Source organism: Sycon ciliatum, chromosome 1, assembly GCF_964019385.1.
Source record: "Sycon ciliatum chromosome 1, ocSycCili1.1, whole genome shotgun sequence".
Taxonomy (NCBI): Eukaryota; Metazoa; Porifera; class Calcarea; order Leucosolenida; family Sycettidae; genus Sycon; species Sycon ciliatum.
Window position 1 is genome coordinate 89957500 of NC_088643.1, and position 17539 is coordinate 89975038.

Below are 17539 nucleotides of genomic sequence, written 5' to 3' on the forward strand. Positions count from 1 at the left end.
TGGCGATAGCACTTGGCTGGCATCACGTGAAGAAGATTTGCTGAGTTCAACATTTCAATGAATCAGTGTGTGCGTTGTCAGGTGTTTTGAAAAGCGAAGTAAGTAACTATTTACTTACTACTGTAGTTTGACATCAGCAGGGTGCTCACCTTCATAAGCGTTGTGACTACGTTTCAAGCTTCATCTTCATCCCTTTCCAAGTAGGAGTTAGTTGTTGCTTTATCATCTGATTGTGCTTCCCACTTCATAACTCAGTGTGTTCACCTTGTAAAACTCGTCCATACTCACTATCAGTTCGCCTTTCGTGTTCGTGATCCCATTTCCTGATTGTGGCTATGGCTGATGGAGAAAACGAAACGAAACACGAACGAGTAAGGCTTCTTTCATGTAAAGTAAAATAATATTCACCTTGGGTACTCGTGTGTGTTAGCACGTTATGTGATCGCCTTTGGCTGTCAATTCCTTTCGCTTTCCGGATTCATTCTAAGGGTGTCTAAAAAAACCTTGTTTGATTGGTCTCTCTTTGTGAGTAGTGCAGTACATGTACATGCACACGTACACGTGTCACTGTACAAGACCAGTGGAATAACTCTACTGATAGATCCACAAGAAGAACACCAGGCAATGTGGGGAGTAAGATTATTCCCGAAGCTATGCAGGAGACGTTACGTATTGGCGTCTGGCACTTCAAGTAGCCAGGGTCTTCATCGCTTTATAACATCTATGTATGTGTGTGCGTGTGTCACGGGCCGGCACGAGCCAAGTAACAGGAGCCCAAAGGGCAAGCATAGCGAGGGTCCCGAGCTGAGCTCTCTAACTCTGAAGACAAGGCCCAGACTACATAGCTTACTCCAATCCAGACTCACACTCCGTGTCTACTTGGATAAAGGCCAGCTGCGTACCAAAGAAAGGGCCACAAAAATCTGAACAGGTTTCCCCGGTCAGCGTTTCTTTTTCCAGCCTTGAAAATGTACACTTCGGACTGCCTGTCTGCACACAATGAGGGGTGCTGAAATGGGAATTTTATAGTTTATATTCCCAATGCTGTAGACAGCAAGCGGTTTCGGCCATATAGGACAGGCAATAAGATAACTCGTTGCTCTAGCGCCAGAGTGCTCTAACTACGGGGTTTTATTCAATTGATTTCGTGATGCAAGGGAAAAATTGGAAAAGCCACAAGATATCAGACCGAGTATCCCAGTTTGAAGCTACAGCAACATGTGAAACATGGCTATGAGATTTGAAGTCACAACCTTAGTCAGGTTAGTGTAGGTTTCAAATTCCCCGAGGTTCGTGCAGGCAGGATGCGCAGAGCTCTTCGGCGGTGAAGTACTGTAAATGCCATATATATAACGAAGTGCTAACTCTAACGAGTTAACGAGGAGAAATCTGTCGTTAAAATAGAAATCGTATACAGAAATCGATACATATACTGTCCTATTGAGCGTTGAGAATGAGTGAGAATCGTTACCTTTGGTACACGTAAGCTAGTCAATTTTGGGAAATCGTTATATATGCGCCTCGTTAGAATAATGGCTTTTACAGTAATTTCTGTTCCCCTGAGTGAGGACTGAATCTCAATGCTCTGCTAATGTCAAAATTTCAAATGTATACGGTAACAAGAAGGACGAAATGTGCTGTATCCGCAGTGAGCTACGTCATCCTTGATAAAATTTCGTTCGATGGCTAATGATTGATTGATTTTTTATTTAAGTATTGTCCAAAGGCTGCATGAGTGGTAGACCTTAGAATTGCGCACTCGCTGGACGTAGTTCACTGAGGATCGTAACAAGAAAGAAACCTGTTCTAAACTAATCCTTTCCGTATTACCACCATGCATGTCGACAAATAAACGATGCTTACAGCACAATTTGTCCTTCAAGTTGCTGTATTGAAACTTTTGATTCCAAGGCGACTGTTCATTTGTGTAGTGCTGCATTGTGATGCCACTCGCCAAATTAACCCGTGGGAGGCTGTTCTGTTTCCTTGTCGTAGATCATCCGGGAGCCGTTCCATTATATCTGTCAAACTCCTGGCAAAGAGATTCGCTCCAAGCTCATAGATGTAAGTACCGATGTTGGTAGGTGGTCAGTGTTTCTACCGGTATTCTAGTATTAATTCTACTTACGTATTAGTACGTTAGTAATGATTAGAAATTTAGAATAATGTGAACACACATCCGCAGACACAGCGCAAAGGCCATCTGATTCGAATGTTTTCTAATCACATAATTGTTGCACTGTGTCTGCTGATGATTGCATTCACTAATGAATATGTTAGTAAGGTAGTTAGGCTTATCATGTTTACTCCAGTTCCTAGAATCCAAGATCTCATAGCCCACCTAGCTAAGATTCAATGTGGTTTGTTCATGATGTGACATTCGTTGCATGCACTATCCTTTTGCGATGCCCAACCTGCTTTGATAGATTAAGGAGCTTGAGTAGGCTGAGGAAGATTGTGCCTGAAGAGCACCACTTATATAGTGCTCTCCAGGCACAAACATCACCAGGGATACAAACTTACAGAGACGCTCCGCTTCCAGCGCGACAAACACCTCGTGAACACCAGATAGTAGCGTGAGTCAGTGTCGCTCCTGGACGGTGAGACGGACGTCGAGGACCCTCGGTCATTCGCAACGCTGTCACCTCCAAACCAACTAGTCGCAAGCCCGCGCTGGGCACAACAGTACGAAGTAGTGGTTGCGACTTCGGCGATGATTTGTAAGAAAGGTTTGCTCCCCACACCGGAGCTCGCGCTATTCGGCGGAATAGCGCGAGCTCCGGTGTGGGGAGCAAACCTTTCTTACGGTATTATTATTATTATGACGGATAACCCAAAGGCAATGGTATGAGCAAGTGTGCATCAGCTCTATACAAGAGAATTGCTGCGTTGCTAGCAGAGAAGACCAGTGAGCCCTACTCCCTCACCATGACAGTAATCCGGTGTCATCTCAGCATAGCGCTACTACGCGCAAGCGTAACGTGCGTGCGTCGTAGCCGATCCATGTTTTCTGCCCATGCCCCTGTCGTGTCCTCTACCGCCGTAGTCGCCACGGAGGCATCCATTGCGGCTGACTGAATAATGTACGTGCAATAGAATGTTGTTGATGGTTCAATGTCCCGGTTTTTCTTTTGTTTCCCTGGGCCTTTTGAAGTTTTTCAACCCTGACAAGACCATGTACAATGCATTGAGCATGAATTGAGCATGCATTGAGCATGCATTGAGGGTCTCCTCATAACTTAACTACCCACTTAAAGGGGAAGTTAAGGCAAAAATTAAAATTTCACCAGTTGTAGTCTTCGGGGTGCTGAGTCGAATGGTCTTGGTCCGAGAAAGCTGAGACGCTCCCTTCCTACTTGAATCCCAATCGAACTCGCGCACTTCCACCGAAACTGGGTGACTGCGCCCTACTAGATGGGGATTTGTATGCAAAATGTCACTAAAAGCACCATTTCGTTCTTATAAAAGCACGGATGACCGCGATTGGCCCATATGTTGTAGTCTTTTGGACGCTGAGTCGACTGGTTTTGGTCCGAAAAGGCTGCGATGCAGCGTTCCTCCTTTATTCCCAATCGAACATGGTTGAACACGTGGTCACGTGCTCCTGAGTACACCAGTCAGCTGGTCACCGTGCCAGCAGGCGACAACTTTCACACCAAGGTTCAACTCGAGAGACAGGACTGCACCCAAAAAAGGTCAAACAGGCTAGTAAGTTGTACCCTGCAGGCACGGTGACCAGCTGACTGGTGTACTCAGGAGCACGTGACCGCTTGTTCAACCATGTTCGATTGGGAATAAGGGAGGAACGCTGCATCGCAGCCTTTTCGGACCAAAACCAGTCGACTCAGCGTCCAAAAGACTACAACATATGGGCCAATCGCGGTCATCCGTGCTTTTATAAGAACGAAATGGCGCTTTTAGTGACATTTTGCATACAAATCCCCATCTAGTAGGGCGCAGTCACCCAGTTTTGGTGGAAGTGCGCGAGTTCGATTGGGATTCAAGTAGGAAGGGAGCGTCTCAGCTTTCTCGGACCAAGACCATTCGACTCAGCACCCCGAAGACTACAACTGGTGAAATTTTAATTTTTGCCTTAACTTCCCCTTTAAATTCCCCATTGATGTCGGCCCTTTGCATTGTTTCGTGTTCTACAGGCGTTTGACTACTGGTTAGACATACCTAAGGATCGCCTGGAATCTGTGAAGAAAATTGTTCAAATGCTGCACAATGCCAGCTTAATGTAAGATGCTTAGGATGGTAATAGAATGCTCCTTTACTACGACCTTTAGTGCCATTCATAGCTCATCAAGCTTTTGTTTTTGTTTTTGTTTACTGGTCGAAGTGCATATAGAGCTACATGCAGCCATGTTACATGCACACGTATTTTGGTGTGCGATCGAACATGTGATATCTGACAAGCCCAGAAGTAGAGCGTTCGCCCTGGTCTTGAATGCTGCATATTTGGTATGTATAATGTACATGTAATACTAGTAACATATTATGTGATAGCCAGGAGGGGGTAAGCAACAGCTTTCGGCCAGTTTGTCATTCGTTTAGTCCACAGTTCCCACCACGGTCGTTCTCCGGCCGACCTCGTTCACGAATTATCGAGGCCGGAGGCATGCGCTTCCTGGAGGCTGAAGGGCGCGTGTGGTGGGAGTTTGGACTAAGCTTATGGTATATACAGTGCTGCTCAATGAGATACGGTCGCGTGGGTCAAGCATGCGCCGGGCGCTCTGCATTCCTAGACCTGTGAACACTGGACTTCAAAATGGTGTAGGGCGCGAACTTGACTCACACAATCAGATTTCATTGAGCAGCATTGACTATTCCACGTAAAATGTAAAGTGAGAATGGTTGCTGTCCTTGTTGACATGGGAAACTGAGGATGGCCGCTGTCCTTGTTGACACGGGAAACTGAGGATGGCCGCTGTCCTTATGGACACAGGAAAGTCCATCTGACTGACTCTTATCCGAGCCATGCAAGCCGGTGCTGTTTTTTGTTGTTGTTATGTGGTTGCTTTCTTAGGATTGATGACATCGAAGATAACTCTGTACTGCGACGTGGCATACCAGGTAGATCAAACTGTGCTTCCTGTTGATTTGGGTCACATATCACGTGTATATGATCAAGTGTCCAGGTTTCTGTAAACTCTTGTCTTCTATACAAGCACTACGATCACGTCAATGACTGCTACACTGCCTCCTGCTCGCTATAATCATTTTAATGGTGTTGTGTTTGTTGTTTTTTTGCTGCTTCTGCTGCTGTTGTTCTTCGCTTGATTGGTTTCTTGCAGTGACGCACAGTGTGTTTGGTGTTGCCCAGACCATCAACACTGCCAACTACATGTACTTTGTGGCCATGCAGCAGGCTGTAAGCTTGCATGCCAAAGCAGTGGATGTATTCACCACTCAGATGCTGGAGCTGCACCGCGGCCAGGGCAAGGACATCTACTGGCGAGATGCCAGCGTGTGCCCGTCCGAGGAAGAATACCGGATCATGGTCATTCAGAGTACGTTACGCACTTCGCAAGCATGTTGGCAGGGTAGTGGGGTACCTTGCAATAGCATGTACATGTAGCTACTTGGAAAAGGCCTGATGTGCATTTAGTCATTAGATACATTGATACAGTGACTTGGTGCACATTTCTTGTTTTTATGTTCAATTCTAGTCACATGCATAGGGTCTAGTGGGAAACATCAGTCCGTCTCTTCTCAAAGTTTCTTACTACAAGTACATCATCAGGAGGCTGCAATGTTTGCAGGCCAGACTACCATTCTAGTCTATCAATTGCTTCCTACAAGTATATTTGAGTATGTTGTAATATTTGATTGATCGACCCCAGGAAGTATGGGCTGGCATGTTCATGTGTGATTCTTTGCGCTGTGTTTCTGTTGCATCGTATCATTAGCTCATTGGTAGTTCAACTCGGCTACCGCACTGTAGATGAATGATTATCTTTACTTATCTTAAGCAAGTCCTGTACCTGTGTGCACCTCAGTGTTGTGTGCAGTACACCGTGTTGAGTGCTGTGCCTGCCATCCATAACCCGTCCTACTGTTGGTGCTTGCTGGGGTAATGCCTCAACAAGTGTACCCGGCCCTGACTCTCATGTGTAGTGTGTGCTTGTGTGATGTTAATGCTGCTCACCTGCTTCTACAGAGACCGGCGGGCTGTTCCGCTTGGCTGTTGGACTATTGCAGTTGTTCAGTGAAAACACCACGTAAGAAATTGTTACTTGTTAGACTAAGATATGTGCATGCCATGCTACATGCTCTGTCCTTTGGTGTTGATATTGGCTTACCATGGCAGTTCTGTGGTGACTCGGACTGGTCATAATTAAATTTTGAGCCTGAGACAAAAAAATGTACCTTAATAGATAAAATCAGCACTGGCAAGCTTCCCTCAAATAGCTAGGGCTAAATTAGGACGGGGTGGTTGACTCTTGCATGTGGTACAGATCTACACAGTCCCGTAGATGTGTACGAGGCCCTTTTTTGGTGACTAGTTAGCTATGCATGTGCGCTTTAACAAATTTTTCAATTCTATCTGGTAGACCCACTCTGTTTCCTATCTTTATCAGCCTGGATTGCACCACTGAGTACAAGAAGAATTCCACCTGGGCATAGAACAGAATCAGAACTTTGTGTCTGCCCACCCATGGTGAAATTTGCCTTGATTGCATTGCCATCGAATCCTTAGCTTTCCATCCGTTTCACCTGGCAATCTCCTGTGCCTGGATTGTATCATGTAGCACCAGAGCACAGCATTGACACGGCCATTCTCGTCTTTCTGTGTGTTGTGGTGCAGCAATTTTGGTCCATTCCTAGACAAGCTCGGTCTCTTCTTTCAAATCCGTGATGATTACGCCAACTTGATGTCAAGAGAGGTGAGTTGAATCTCGGTTTAGATGGATAGCCACCGGATGTGTTGTTGTTTTTGACCGTTGCGGCTCCACTTGTGCAAGCACTAACACACATGCAGCATTGGTGCTTTGTTGTTTCTATGTTGATGAGAATGGACTCCATCAGAATTGGTACTGGTGTGTGCGTGCTGATGATGGTCATGGGCCAATGACTTTCCCCAGCAGGATTAGATACCAGTCTCAGACTCCCGATAGCAGGATACAATTGTATGTAATACATGTACTGTAAATCAGGATATGCCTATGCTCTTTTCTTTCTTTTCAATTTCGTATATTTCATATGCGAATTCTGTATATGGATGAAAACAAGCACTCATTTTACTACGTACCCAGTTCATTATGACTGTACAGGTGGGTGGTGGACAGTTTGCACGTACGATACTGTCGCGCTTGTGATTGGGCTTTAGACGAAAACGTACGAAACTACATGTACAAGTATTTGCATACAAACTACATGTACAAGTATTCGCATACAAACTATTTTAGATTTACAGTATCATACTTGTATGTATTCATTTGTTTGAGGGAAAGGTGCAAATGGCAAAAGTCTGAAAAAAACTTGTAGAGTAGAACCCGGGTTAAGGGTCACACCGGATTAGGGATCGTAGCCCCGGGGGGGGGGGGGGGGGGGCACTTGGCACGTACATTGTGTGAGTGGTGCACCGGTGATCCTTCGGAGCCGGGGGGGGGGGGGGGGGGCACTTGGCATCTACATTGTGCGGGTGATCCTTATACCGGGATTAAATTTCCGGCCCAAGGGGGGGTGGGGGTGGGGTCCCCCGTCGGTTTCCGAGGAAGCCGTAACTTTTTTAGCTCCAAACTATTTTTCCGAGGTCCATCTACTCACAAGAAGTCGTTTTGCACACCTTTTGCCCGTCCCTGTACAACTGAGTCCAGCTATGTCCGCGCAGAGTTAGGTGGACCCTTAACCCGGGTTCTACTCTAGGTGTTTATGTGTACTCCAAGTCAGTGTTGCTCCTTGTTGTTGTTTGATCATTTTTGTCTTAGAAGTATGTGTTGGTGCTTTCCTTGGCCGTTTGCAGTACTCTGACAACAAGAGTTTCTGTGAAGATCTGACTGAAGGGAAGTTCTCATTCCCGATCATTCATGGCATCAACACTCGACCTGAAGACTCACAGCTGTTGAGTATCCTTGCCCTTATGTTTTATCTTCTGCTTATCACGATGTGTGTGCATGTGTCCGTCCGTATGAGCATTCGATGGTGGCGGGTCACTCTCAATTAATTATTCCCGTAGCTATGCAGAAGACGTTACTTCAGTAACGTCTGGCGCTAGCCAGGGTCCACACAGCTTTAATTTGGTATTTGTGTGTTTGTTTGTTTGTTTGTGTCACGCCTGGCGCTATCCGTATCTTACGGGAAAAAAAGCATAGGGATGTCATAAGTTTTTCAATTCTCCAATTTTTTCAGGCATATCCTGGGATTCCAAGCCGCACTATCGCCCTACATGCATTCCCCCATACACTTCGCATTCATACCCATTCTTCCAAGTTGCTTCACGTTATGATCTTGCGTTTGAAAGCCCTATTTTGAATATTGCGGGCAGCTGTATGTGGCCAGCTGTGTTTGGTACGGTACGGTACGGTACGGGAGACGGTGTCGTATTACCCTCGATCGTACCTGTCCCGTACCTATCCCCTACCGTACCGTGCCATCAAAGACGGCTGGCCACAATGCATATTCAAATAGGGCTTTCAAATGCAAGATCACAATGTGAAGCAACTTGGAAGAATTAGTATGTATGCGAAGTGTATCGGGCGAAGCATGCAGGGCGCGCGATAGTGCGGGTTCGAATCGCAGGTTATGTCTTAAAAAAAAAGGAATTTTTTAAAGAATTTATAACATCCCTATGCTTTTTTTGTCTAGGTCATCAAGGCAAAAAAGCATAGCCTAGGGCCCTGAGCTTCCAAGCTCTCTCGTTAATCTCTCTTGCTGTTTTTGGTACTGTATCGGTTGTGAGAACAGTGTAGCCAGAGCAGGCAGAGTGAAAGAGCCCAGAGGTCAGGATACTCAATCTTGTCACCTGGTTCTTTGATTCTATATTGACTGGGTTTTCTGCTACTGGGTGGTCCTTTAGTTTTGTCTTCTTGTCTCTCGTCCAGCCACCGGCAGTTCTCTATGATTTCTTGTACGACTCGTACATGTACTTCAAAGTAAGAAGAACGGGTAGTTTTTTTTCCTTGACCAGAGCTTTTGTAGGTATTGTCCGGCGGAAAACAACTGATCTAGATGTTAAGAAGTATTGCGTGAATCTGCTACACAAGGTAAGCGCATTTTCCACCAGCTTTCTACCCACATACTTAATTTGTCGTACATGTTTAAAAATAGATTTCGAAAAAAGTGTGTGTGTGTATGGCGTACTCCGTCCGTTTTTTAACGGGGACTACACCGTAAAGTACCGTTGATCCACCCCCACTCTAATTCCCCCCCCCCCCCCTCGATTTTCTGTCTCTGAAGCGACTTCAGAATTATACGGTAGAGAAATTATGCGTCTTTCTGTACTCATGTCCATATGCATACAGCCAACCTCGTACTACTTTCTAGTGCGCAAACAAACATTCGGGTGAGAGTCTGTGTGAATGTGTACGTCGAGTTTGACCTTTCTCACCTGTTTGCGTCTGAAAGATACAACACCGCATTGTCGTACAACGACACTGCACCAAACAGCCTTGATCGAATCCCCCCCCCCCCCCCCCCCATGAAAAACAAGCAGGGAAGCGACTTGGCGTGGGGGGGGGGGGGGGGGGGGCGGATTAATGGTACTTTACGGTACTAGTGCTCGACTCATGTATTGAGCGAGTAAAGCTTTTTAGGCCCGTTGATTTACTGTGTATGAGCATGATCTGCTTGCTTGACTGCTGTGCATTGTCATGTAGTTGCTTACGATACTGTTGCTGTTGTTCTGTTGCTGTATCTACACGGTTGCAGCATATTCTTTCATAATTTGTCTACATTTAATTGTTACCATTCTGTGTTTGCGCGTGTGTGTGTACGTGTTCTGCAGATGGGCTCGTTCGTCTACACACGTCAGGTTCTCCTTGCTCTTGAAAAAGAGTAAGTCGTTAGAACTTAGGGGCCATCCGTAAATATAGATATTTATTTAGAAACGAAAACTAGTCGCTTAGGGGGGGGGGGGGATTGAGCGCCTGTTCGTTTCTCGAAACATATCGATGCACAGCTAGCTAGCTTGTATGTGTGGGCACGTCCAGAAAAGAAAAAAAATATCGATACTATGCATCATTTGTATGTGTTCGTTTCTGAGGGAGGGGGGTGGGGGTTGAAGAGAAACGACTAGTTTTCGTTTCTAAATAAATATCGGTATTTACGGATGGCTCCTTAGCTGTGAGAGTGCATGCCTTTATTCATGATGCAGTTGTTTGAAAGTATTCACTGGTTTGAGGCAAAGATGCAAACGGGAAAAGTCTGAAGAAAAAATTGACTGTCACCACCAGGACTCGAAAGTATCGATGATTTTCTCGTCACCATTTCATTGGGGGGGGAGGTGATCGCCTATGTTGTTAACTTGTTATTGTTTACTCCCTGGACCACCATGTCTGCTTGCCAGTGTTGTCTGTGACAGTGTCATCTTGCTTTTGTTGCTGCTTTTGTCATCCTTACAGTGTGTTGTCGGAAATTGAAGCATTAGGTGGAAACAGCACTCTCCAGAAAGTTGTTGTAGCTCTGTCTCAGCTGTATCAGGAAGAACCAGCACCGCTCAGCCCTGTCCCCAGTGGTAAATCATAAGTAGCAGTGTAGGGACTATGACTACGGCCGCATACAGTGATGTATGCTGTATTTGTAAACTTGATGACACCAACCGGTATCTATCTTGGTCTTTTCCCCATCTATCCTGTTGTCTGGCCCTGCTCTGTTGTATATTGCTGCTATTTTCCACTGCTGCTGCTACTGCGTACTTGACTTACCTGCTGGCTCGGGTTGTTTTGTTCCGTTATTCGCTCACATACCACCTTTGTTCCACTGACACTGCGGTAGGGTGACTTACGCAAGTATTCATTCCGTCTTGGAGCTAATGAATAGCACATACCGTGCGTGTTTGTACAATCATGTACTTCAAAGTTTGTTTATATTTTTACTATTATCAATTTATCAGATAGCCGCTTCAGGTTTATATACATGTACCCGGTTTTACCCTGCACTTTCAGAGATGGGAGTATGTGAAGTAGTCATAGCAAGACTTTGACTCTTTCTAAAGACTTCAATGGTAATGAAAGAAAGAACTGTGTTGTACGTTTTAGTAGTGACTGACTTTATCATCATGTCCAGTGTGCATGCATATCTTTAAAAGGATAATACTATTAATAGAAATACCTACTTGTCGAAATCGATGACGTGTCCATGGATGGTATGGACAAAAATATTTTTTTTTAAAATAGACGGATGGAATATTTTAACGATGTGACAAAACAAGAAAGCAGTGCCTATAATGTAAGGTCACCATTGATGAGAAAGGAAAGCATCGATGAACATCCATCAACACTGAAGTCACTGATTCAAAACATTGTAGGAGCAATCCGTGTTGGATTCACAGCAAACACCCTCCTCGGCCTCCTGCCAAGAAAAGTTCCGCCCAACTGTGCACTGTGTACTGTACGGGTTACGGCACAGAGGTTGAAAATACAGGGAAGAGGCACACACCAGTGAATCTGATGTCTGGGAGAGACACCCATACCACTGCTATACAAATGGAAAGTCACTGGGTGTACAGCTCAAGCTTTCTTTGTTTGCTTGTACTTGGTCCAGAGCACCATGAGTGTCGTTGCTAGGTTGCCGGTACCCACAATAGCGAATAACACTCCACAGGATACCACCTGTGCAGTGAGAAAAAAAAGACAGCAGCAACACGAGGAAGATGTCAACTTTGAGGAAGACAGCTCTCCCAAAAAGGCAATACCCTACACATCATTGCACGGAGTTGGTTGCACGACTGGACTGCATTTGCGGTAAAGAGATCTGACTCGGGGGTTGCATGGTCCTACGACTATGAGTACAGTGCTATGCAGTCAACATGCAGTAGCGCTGCATTCTTCAGAGATTGAATCTCCCTAGGCACAGCTACAGCTATACGTGTCGTGTCAACTGGGCTGAGGTTAGGCGAATAGGACAACACCTGGAAGATCAGCATAAACATGGGGAAATGAGTGTAAGCTTTTCGTTGCATCGGGTCATGTGAACAAGGGTAAGCAGCAGTTTTTGTCCTGTCACGTTCAATAATGCTTCTAACTCTCACTGTGCTATCCAGTTAACGTTGTTCACCACACCAGCAAACAAAATCTCCAATACAGAATTCGGAGACCGATTCCAATGGTTCTTCCGAAAAGGCTAAGCATCATATACAGCAGCATGACATGGTTTGTTTCTTACATGGAATGTCGCACTCGGAGTGTACTGCCAGAGTGTGATCAGCACATAGGCATTGTAAAACTGGAAGATCTACACACAACATAGCAGGGCAAAGAGACAACCAGCTAAACAACCATAGAACTAATCTTTACATCCAGTGACTCACACCAGGTGGTGAACATGCTAGTTTAAAACTTCACAGACTTTGGGTAGGGTACGAGATAGGGGTGAAACGATTAGTTCGAATATTCGAGTATTCGTTCGAAAATTTCAAACGAGCGAGTATTCGAAATTTTGCACTCGATCGGTTTTTTTATTGATTTATTTTTTTAGTATTGGCATCGTATTTTTCAAAAACTGTTGTTGTACCGCTGGTCCACTGGTATGCATGCGTTATGCATGGCTTTGAGTCAGTATTTTAAGACTTGGACGATGCGATCACCACGGCAAGTAACGTTCTGAGATATGAAAGTACTGATGAAAATCGTTACTTTACGCTCTGTACAAGACGGCGACTTTTGTTCTATGTTAACAGATAATTTCTTCCGAATTGGTCGAGAACTCGCAAATCTAGTGCTTTTGAATTTTGATAAAATACTCGAAATAATCGGATACTCGATCGAATATTATGAACGAGTGATCGATTGGTCAAAATAGATACTCGTTTCACCCCTAGTACGAGACAACAGTATACAATCATGTGGCTTAGGACAAGATCAGCTACAGTTCTCATTTCGATGTGTGCAACAAAAATAGTATTTTGTTACGTTTAATGCCTGCCTCACTAATACTAATCACTGCTCTATAAATAGTCCTCTTGCCTAGAACCTCATTGACCACATACCGGTACTTGTAAAACTAGGGCTGAAAGGAATATTCGAAGTATGCAGACCGGAACAATAATATTCTTCGTTTACCGTAATGTCGCGTATAAAAGCAGGTGCTTACGGCCGTATAAGCCAGGGTTCAAACGATGCTTTTAGTCAAGTTATGCTTCTATGTCAACATCATCAGTCTACACTGTGCAGTGCCCAGTGGCACACATGTACTTGTACATGTACTTTGCAGAGAGCGGCTTCTATTCAAATCGTGCTCCTGTGTCACGGCGCGTGTTGCGAAACCACAAGTTCTCGAGAGTGAAAGGCCTTCTCGCTTGTCACATTGTGTTCGTTTCAATGCAGTTTACTGTCAAGAGTAAATAGTTGTCCTCGTGCCGTGTGGTCGTTCGTTCCTGACTTTTAGAGAATCTGAAGGGTTCACAACATTTGGCGACCACAGTACGATGAGCGTGAGGAGCGCAGTGCCAGACGGCGAGAGGAGGCACTCCGAACCGAGTTTGAAAAAACGCTCAAGGAGATTAACGAGCGCATCGCCAACGGGTATGAGGGTGATGGTAAAGCCGCCAGTGAGAGTGCGATGGGAGGTACAGCGGAAGCTCCCAGTCACAGCGGTGGGCATAAACCGTTGATGAAAATCCCCTCATATGATGGAACGCAGCCATTGGAGCGTTATCTTGACCTATTCGAGGACATCTGTTCCAAGAACGAGTTCGAAGAAAGCGAATGGCTGCTGCGATTGCGCATCGCGCTAGCGGGTAGCAAAGCGGAGAGGATATGTATTGGATGCAATAATTACGAGGAAGCAAAGCGAGAGTTGCATGCCTCGCTCGGAAAGACTCCGGATAAAGCGTGGAAGACATTGCTGACAGGCAAGCAGCGGTCCGATGAGTCTTTTCACCAATACGTTGTCCGTGTTTGCCGAGAGGTAGAGGTGTGGGCCACACTCGCAATGACGGAAGATAGCGAGGTGGACACCAAGTACAGCGTTGATATCGGTAAAATGGCCCCTGTGCTGCAATGGCAAAGCAGGTAATCTTGGATCAATGCGGACCTGAGATGAAGACGTACCTGGTCGAACGGCAGTGCTACGGGATGTCTCTGCGCCAGGTACAGGAGCACGGCGCGTCTTACCAGGTAGCGCACGGACGACAGGGTGATGCTGCCAGGAAGCCAGTAGAACCATCCGTGCCAAGGCCCACTGCGTCGGCGCAGTGCATGGCGACATCGGTCGGAGACGCTCAGAAGCAGCTGGAGTCTCGGCCGAAGGACGTAGAGGCGCAAGACGTAGAAGCGCAAGACGTAGAGGCGCAGGACGTAGATGCGCAAGACGTAGAGGCGCAAGAGGTAGAGGCGCAAGACGTAGAGGCGCAAGACGTAGAGGCGCAAGGCGTAGAAGCTAGGGAAATGAGAAGGGCGATGCTGGTTAGCACGAAAGAAGTGAGCGGCGAGACTGTGTGGAACACGGAGATCGGATGTATGTTACCTGGTCCAGCGTCCGCCCCACGAGGCAGTGGCCCAGTGACCGTGTCGTGTGTGACAGCCCAGATCTGCAAGCTTGGTGAAAGTATCGGTTGTGTGTTGTCTGGTCCAGCGTCCGCCCCACGTCGAAGTGGACCGGTAACCGTTTCGTGTGTGACATTCCACAGCGGCAAGCTTCGCGTGTTGCTGGACTCAGGTACCAAGGCGTCATTTGTGACTGCAGCATTGGTGTCCGCAATCGATGCAGAGCACGTTGGTGTTGAGAATGTTGAGGTGAAGCCGTTCGGTGTGGAATCAACCCAACAGCGGATGGACAAGTTCGCCATCACGATCCTGGGTAGCTCCGCCGTCATTCCGGTATGTGCTCTCGTGAAGCCAACGTTAGAGCTTGATCTGAAGTGCGCAAGTCCGCAGACCATTGCTCAGTTGGCAGTAATATTCCACCATGGCCACCACCGTAGCAGCAGATGAGGCGTCGTCAGAGTGCCTACTCGCCCCTAGTTGTGGTACGACGGTGAGAAGCCCTTTGGTGGGGAGAATGTTGCGAAACCACAAGTTCTCGAGAGTGAAAGGCCTTCTCGCTTGTGACATTGTGATCGTTTCAATGCAGTTGTATCCCGACTCTGCCGTACCGCTGATGTTTACGACGTGGTAACGCTACAGGCGCTATGTGCGGTTTGCTGCGTGCGCTGTAGTTGTATGTTGTATGTGTATGCTTTTCTCATATACGCTGTCATTTTCACGCTATAACTACCTGGTGGGTTTTAGTGTTATTCTTTATTGCTATAGTCGATCGAAGTGAAATATACTGTCAAAAGTAAATAGTTGTCCTCGTGCCGTGTGGTCGTTCCTTCCTGACTTTTAGAGAATATGAAGGGTTCACAACAGCGCGCTTCGAAAAATCGGCTTCTATTTGAGTCATGCTTTTATACACGACGCTACAGTATGTGGAATAAGAATATTCGTAAATGTACAGAAACTCGCCTTTTTGATATCGAAAAGGCTTCTCTGGTGCAGAATATGAGTAGGCTTGTCTCGTCCCGTGTGTTATCATCAGCAAGACAAATGGTAATAATGTCCTTTTCAAAAATCTCTCTTGTATATGAGGTAGCCAGAAATTGATGGCCTATGGTTGCCATGCATACAACTAGGTATCCATGGATATTGCATGGTTTAGAATATTCGGAATATTCTTCGTTCCACGTGTACTCGGACAAAAGAATATTCGTTCGCTTCATTCAGCATTCGTTTCAGCCCTATGTAAAACAAGGCATTAAAGCCTGCCTGGATAATGAATTTCGTTTCCAGTGATGACAAGTGCGTGACCTGGACTGTGAACGGAAGACAAGCTTGATGGCATTGAAACACCACCCGAAGACTAACTTGAAAACTTTGTTGAAATTGGGAAAATCTATGCACATCTATGTTGTTGAAACCCACTAGAATAGGGAAAGACGCAAACGGAGAAGAAACGGAGAGATAAAGTAGTACTTGACTCTGCTGAACACCATCCAGGGTTCTAGCCAAAGGGGGGTAGGGGCAGCGCCCCCTACTCTGTTTGCGCGCCCCCTACTCATTTTCCGATTTTCGTGTTTTTCATGCGTAGATGGTTCATAAAGGCACATTTGTCTGGGGTGAAGTCAGGGATTCACCCCATACGTTGCATTTGGCGTGGCAAGACAATATTGGAAAGTGGAAAAATGGGATACTGTAGAGGCAGAAAATTTCGTCGGTCAATAATTTCGTCCAACTCCAAAGAAAAGGAGTTCGTCCGGTTGAAAATTTCGTCCATGGATCATAAGAGTGTATAGGAAAGGTGGGCAAATCGACATTAGTCCTACATTTAATTTAGTCCAAAAGCTCCTTGGACGAAAAAGACGAAATTAAATTCCAGACGAATTTTTCTGCTGATACAGTAGAGGGTAACTGTTGCCCATGCCCCCCCCCCCCCCCCCTACTATTTTGACCTGGCTAGAACCCTGCCATCAATACATGCCTTAATCCACACTTACATAAGCACCAAAGAGAAAGGGGATCAAAAACCGTAGATCTGAAAGCGTCTTCACACGAACTCCATCAGCTAAGGGTTGAACAACACAAGAAGAAGAAGACCAACACAATAAGGTTCAAGAAACTCATGCTTGTCACGTGGAAACCAGTTATGAACGCTATATTGTCCCCGTTTGTTCTTATTTCTCTCTTACACTTTCCTCACAATTCGCACTTTTGCACAATGTTGATCACTAAATGTTGCAGACTAGTGCAAGGCAGTGCCCATTACACACTACGGGGAGATTTGTCATGTTACTGTAAACTGCCTAATGTTTGCGATGTATTTTTAAATGTTTGCTAATTTTGTGAGAAGAGCATAACACGAATATTAACCATCGTGAAATCAAACTTCAGCAACGGGCCACAGTGTTCCACGAAAATTTGCGATCGTAAACTCGCTGGTTCTGAGAAATCGCAAAAATTTAGTGACGCAAATATTGGGCGGTTTACAGAAACACTACGTCTTAATATAGCAGCAAGGACGTCACTGTAACTTATAGTGTAAGCGTTTCCTAAATGTCGATATGTATGAGTAAAATGTGAAACGATGATCGCAAGGCACATAACGAAAGGGAAAGAGAGGATTTGTTCAGAACTGTTGTTGTCTTGTTACATTCATTAGTGAATCTGCGTAACAATGGAATGAGGACTACTTGAAACAGATCTTATATGGACAAATAAAATGAATGAAATGAACTGATGAATGTAACAAGAACACAGTTCTGAACAAATCCTCTTTCCTGTTCGTTGTGTGTTGTGTGCCTTGCAATCATCGTTTCACATTTTACACACATGTCGACATTTAGGAAATGCTTACAGTGCAGTTAGTCGATGTTCTTGTTGCTATATTAAAACTGCTGTCT

At 45.6% G+C, this 17539-nt stretch overlaps 2 protein-coding genes across 2 annotated transcripts in view; one reads left to right on the top strand and one right to left on the bottom strand.

Moving 5' to 3' along the window:
- The first annotated feature begins 59 nt into the window (after positions 1 to 59).
- Positions 60 to 11328, top strand: LOC135806341 (geranylgeranyl pyrophosphate synthase-like). Its single transcript, XM_065320511.1, has 11 exons — positions 60 to 371; positions 1996 to 2064; positions 4155 to 4240; positions 5030 to 5076; positions 5298 to 5513; positions 6164 to 6224; positions 6812 to 6890; positions 7970 to 8072; positions 9145 to 9209; positions 9950 to 9999; positions 10566 to 11328. Exons 1-11 carry the CDS (start codon positions 336 to 338, stop codon positions 10687 to 10689), a joined length of 936 nt encoding a protein of 311 aa, XP_065176583.1. The 5' UTR covers positions 60 to 335; the 3' UTR covers positions 10690 to 11328.
- Positions 11112 to 17539, bottom strand: part of LOC135806340 (ion channel TACAN-like) — a 17054-nt gene continuing 10626 nt past the window's right edge. The window contains exons 10-12 of the mRNA XM_065320510.1: positions 16637 to 16704; positions 12328 to 12396; positions 11112 to 11774 (exon numbers count right to left, since the gene is read on the bottom strand). Of these exons, the coding sequence (XP_065176582.1) occupies positions 11673 to 11774; positions 12328 to 12396; positions 16637 to 16704 (239 nt within the window). The 3' untranslated portion in view covers positions 11112 to 11672. The remainder of the gene's footprint in view (positions 11775 to 12327; positions 12397 to 16636; positions 16705 to 17539) is intronic.

Coding starts and splice junctions, on each gene's coding strand:
- LOC135806341 (XM_065320511.1), top strand. CDS start 336: ATGGCTGATGGAGAAAACGAAACGAAACACGAACGA. Junction 6,891..7,969: donor CCAACTTGATGTCAAGAGAG/GTGAGTTGAATC, acceptor GGCCGTTTGCAG/TACTCTGACAACAAGAGTTT. Junction 10,000..10,565: donor CTCCTTGCTCTTGAAAAAGA/GTAAGTCGTTAG, acceptor TCATCCTTACAG/TGTGTTGTCGGAAATTGAAG.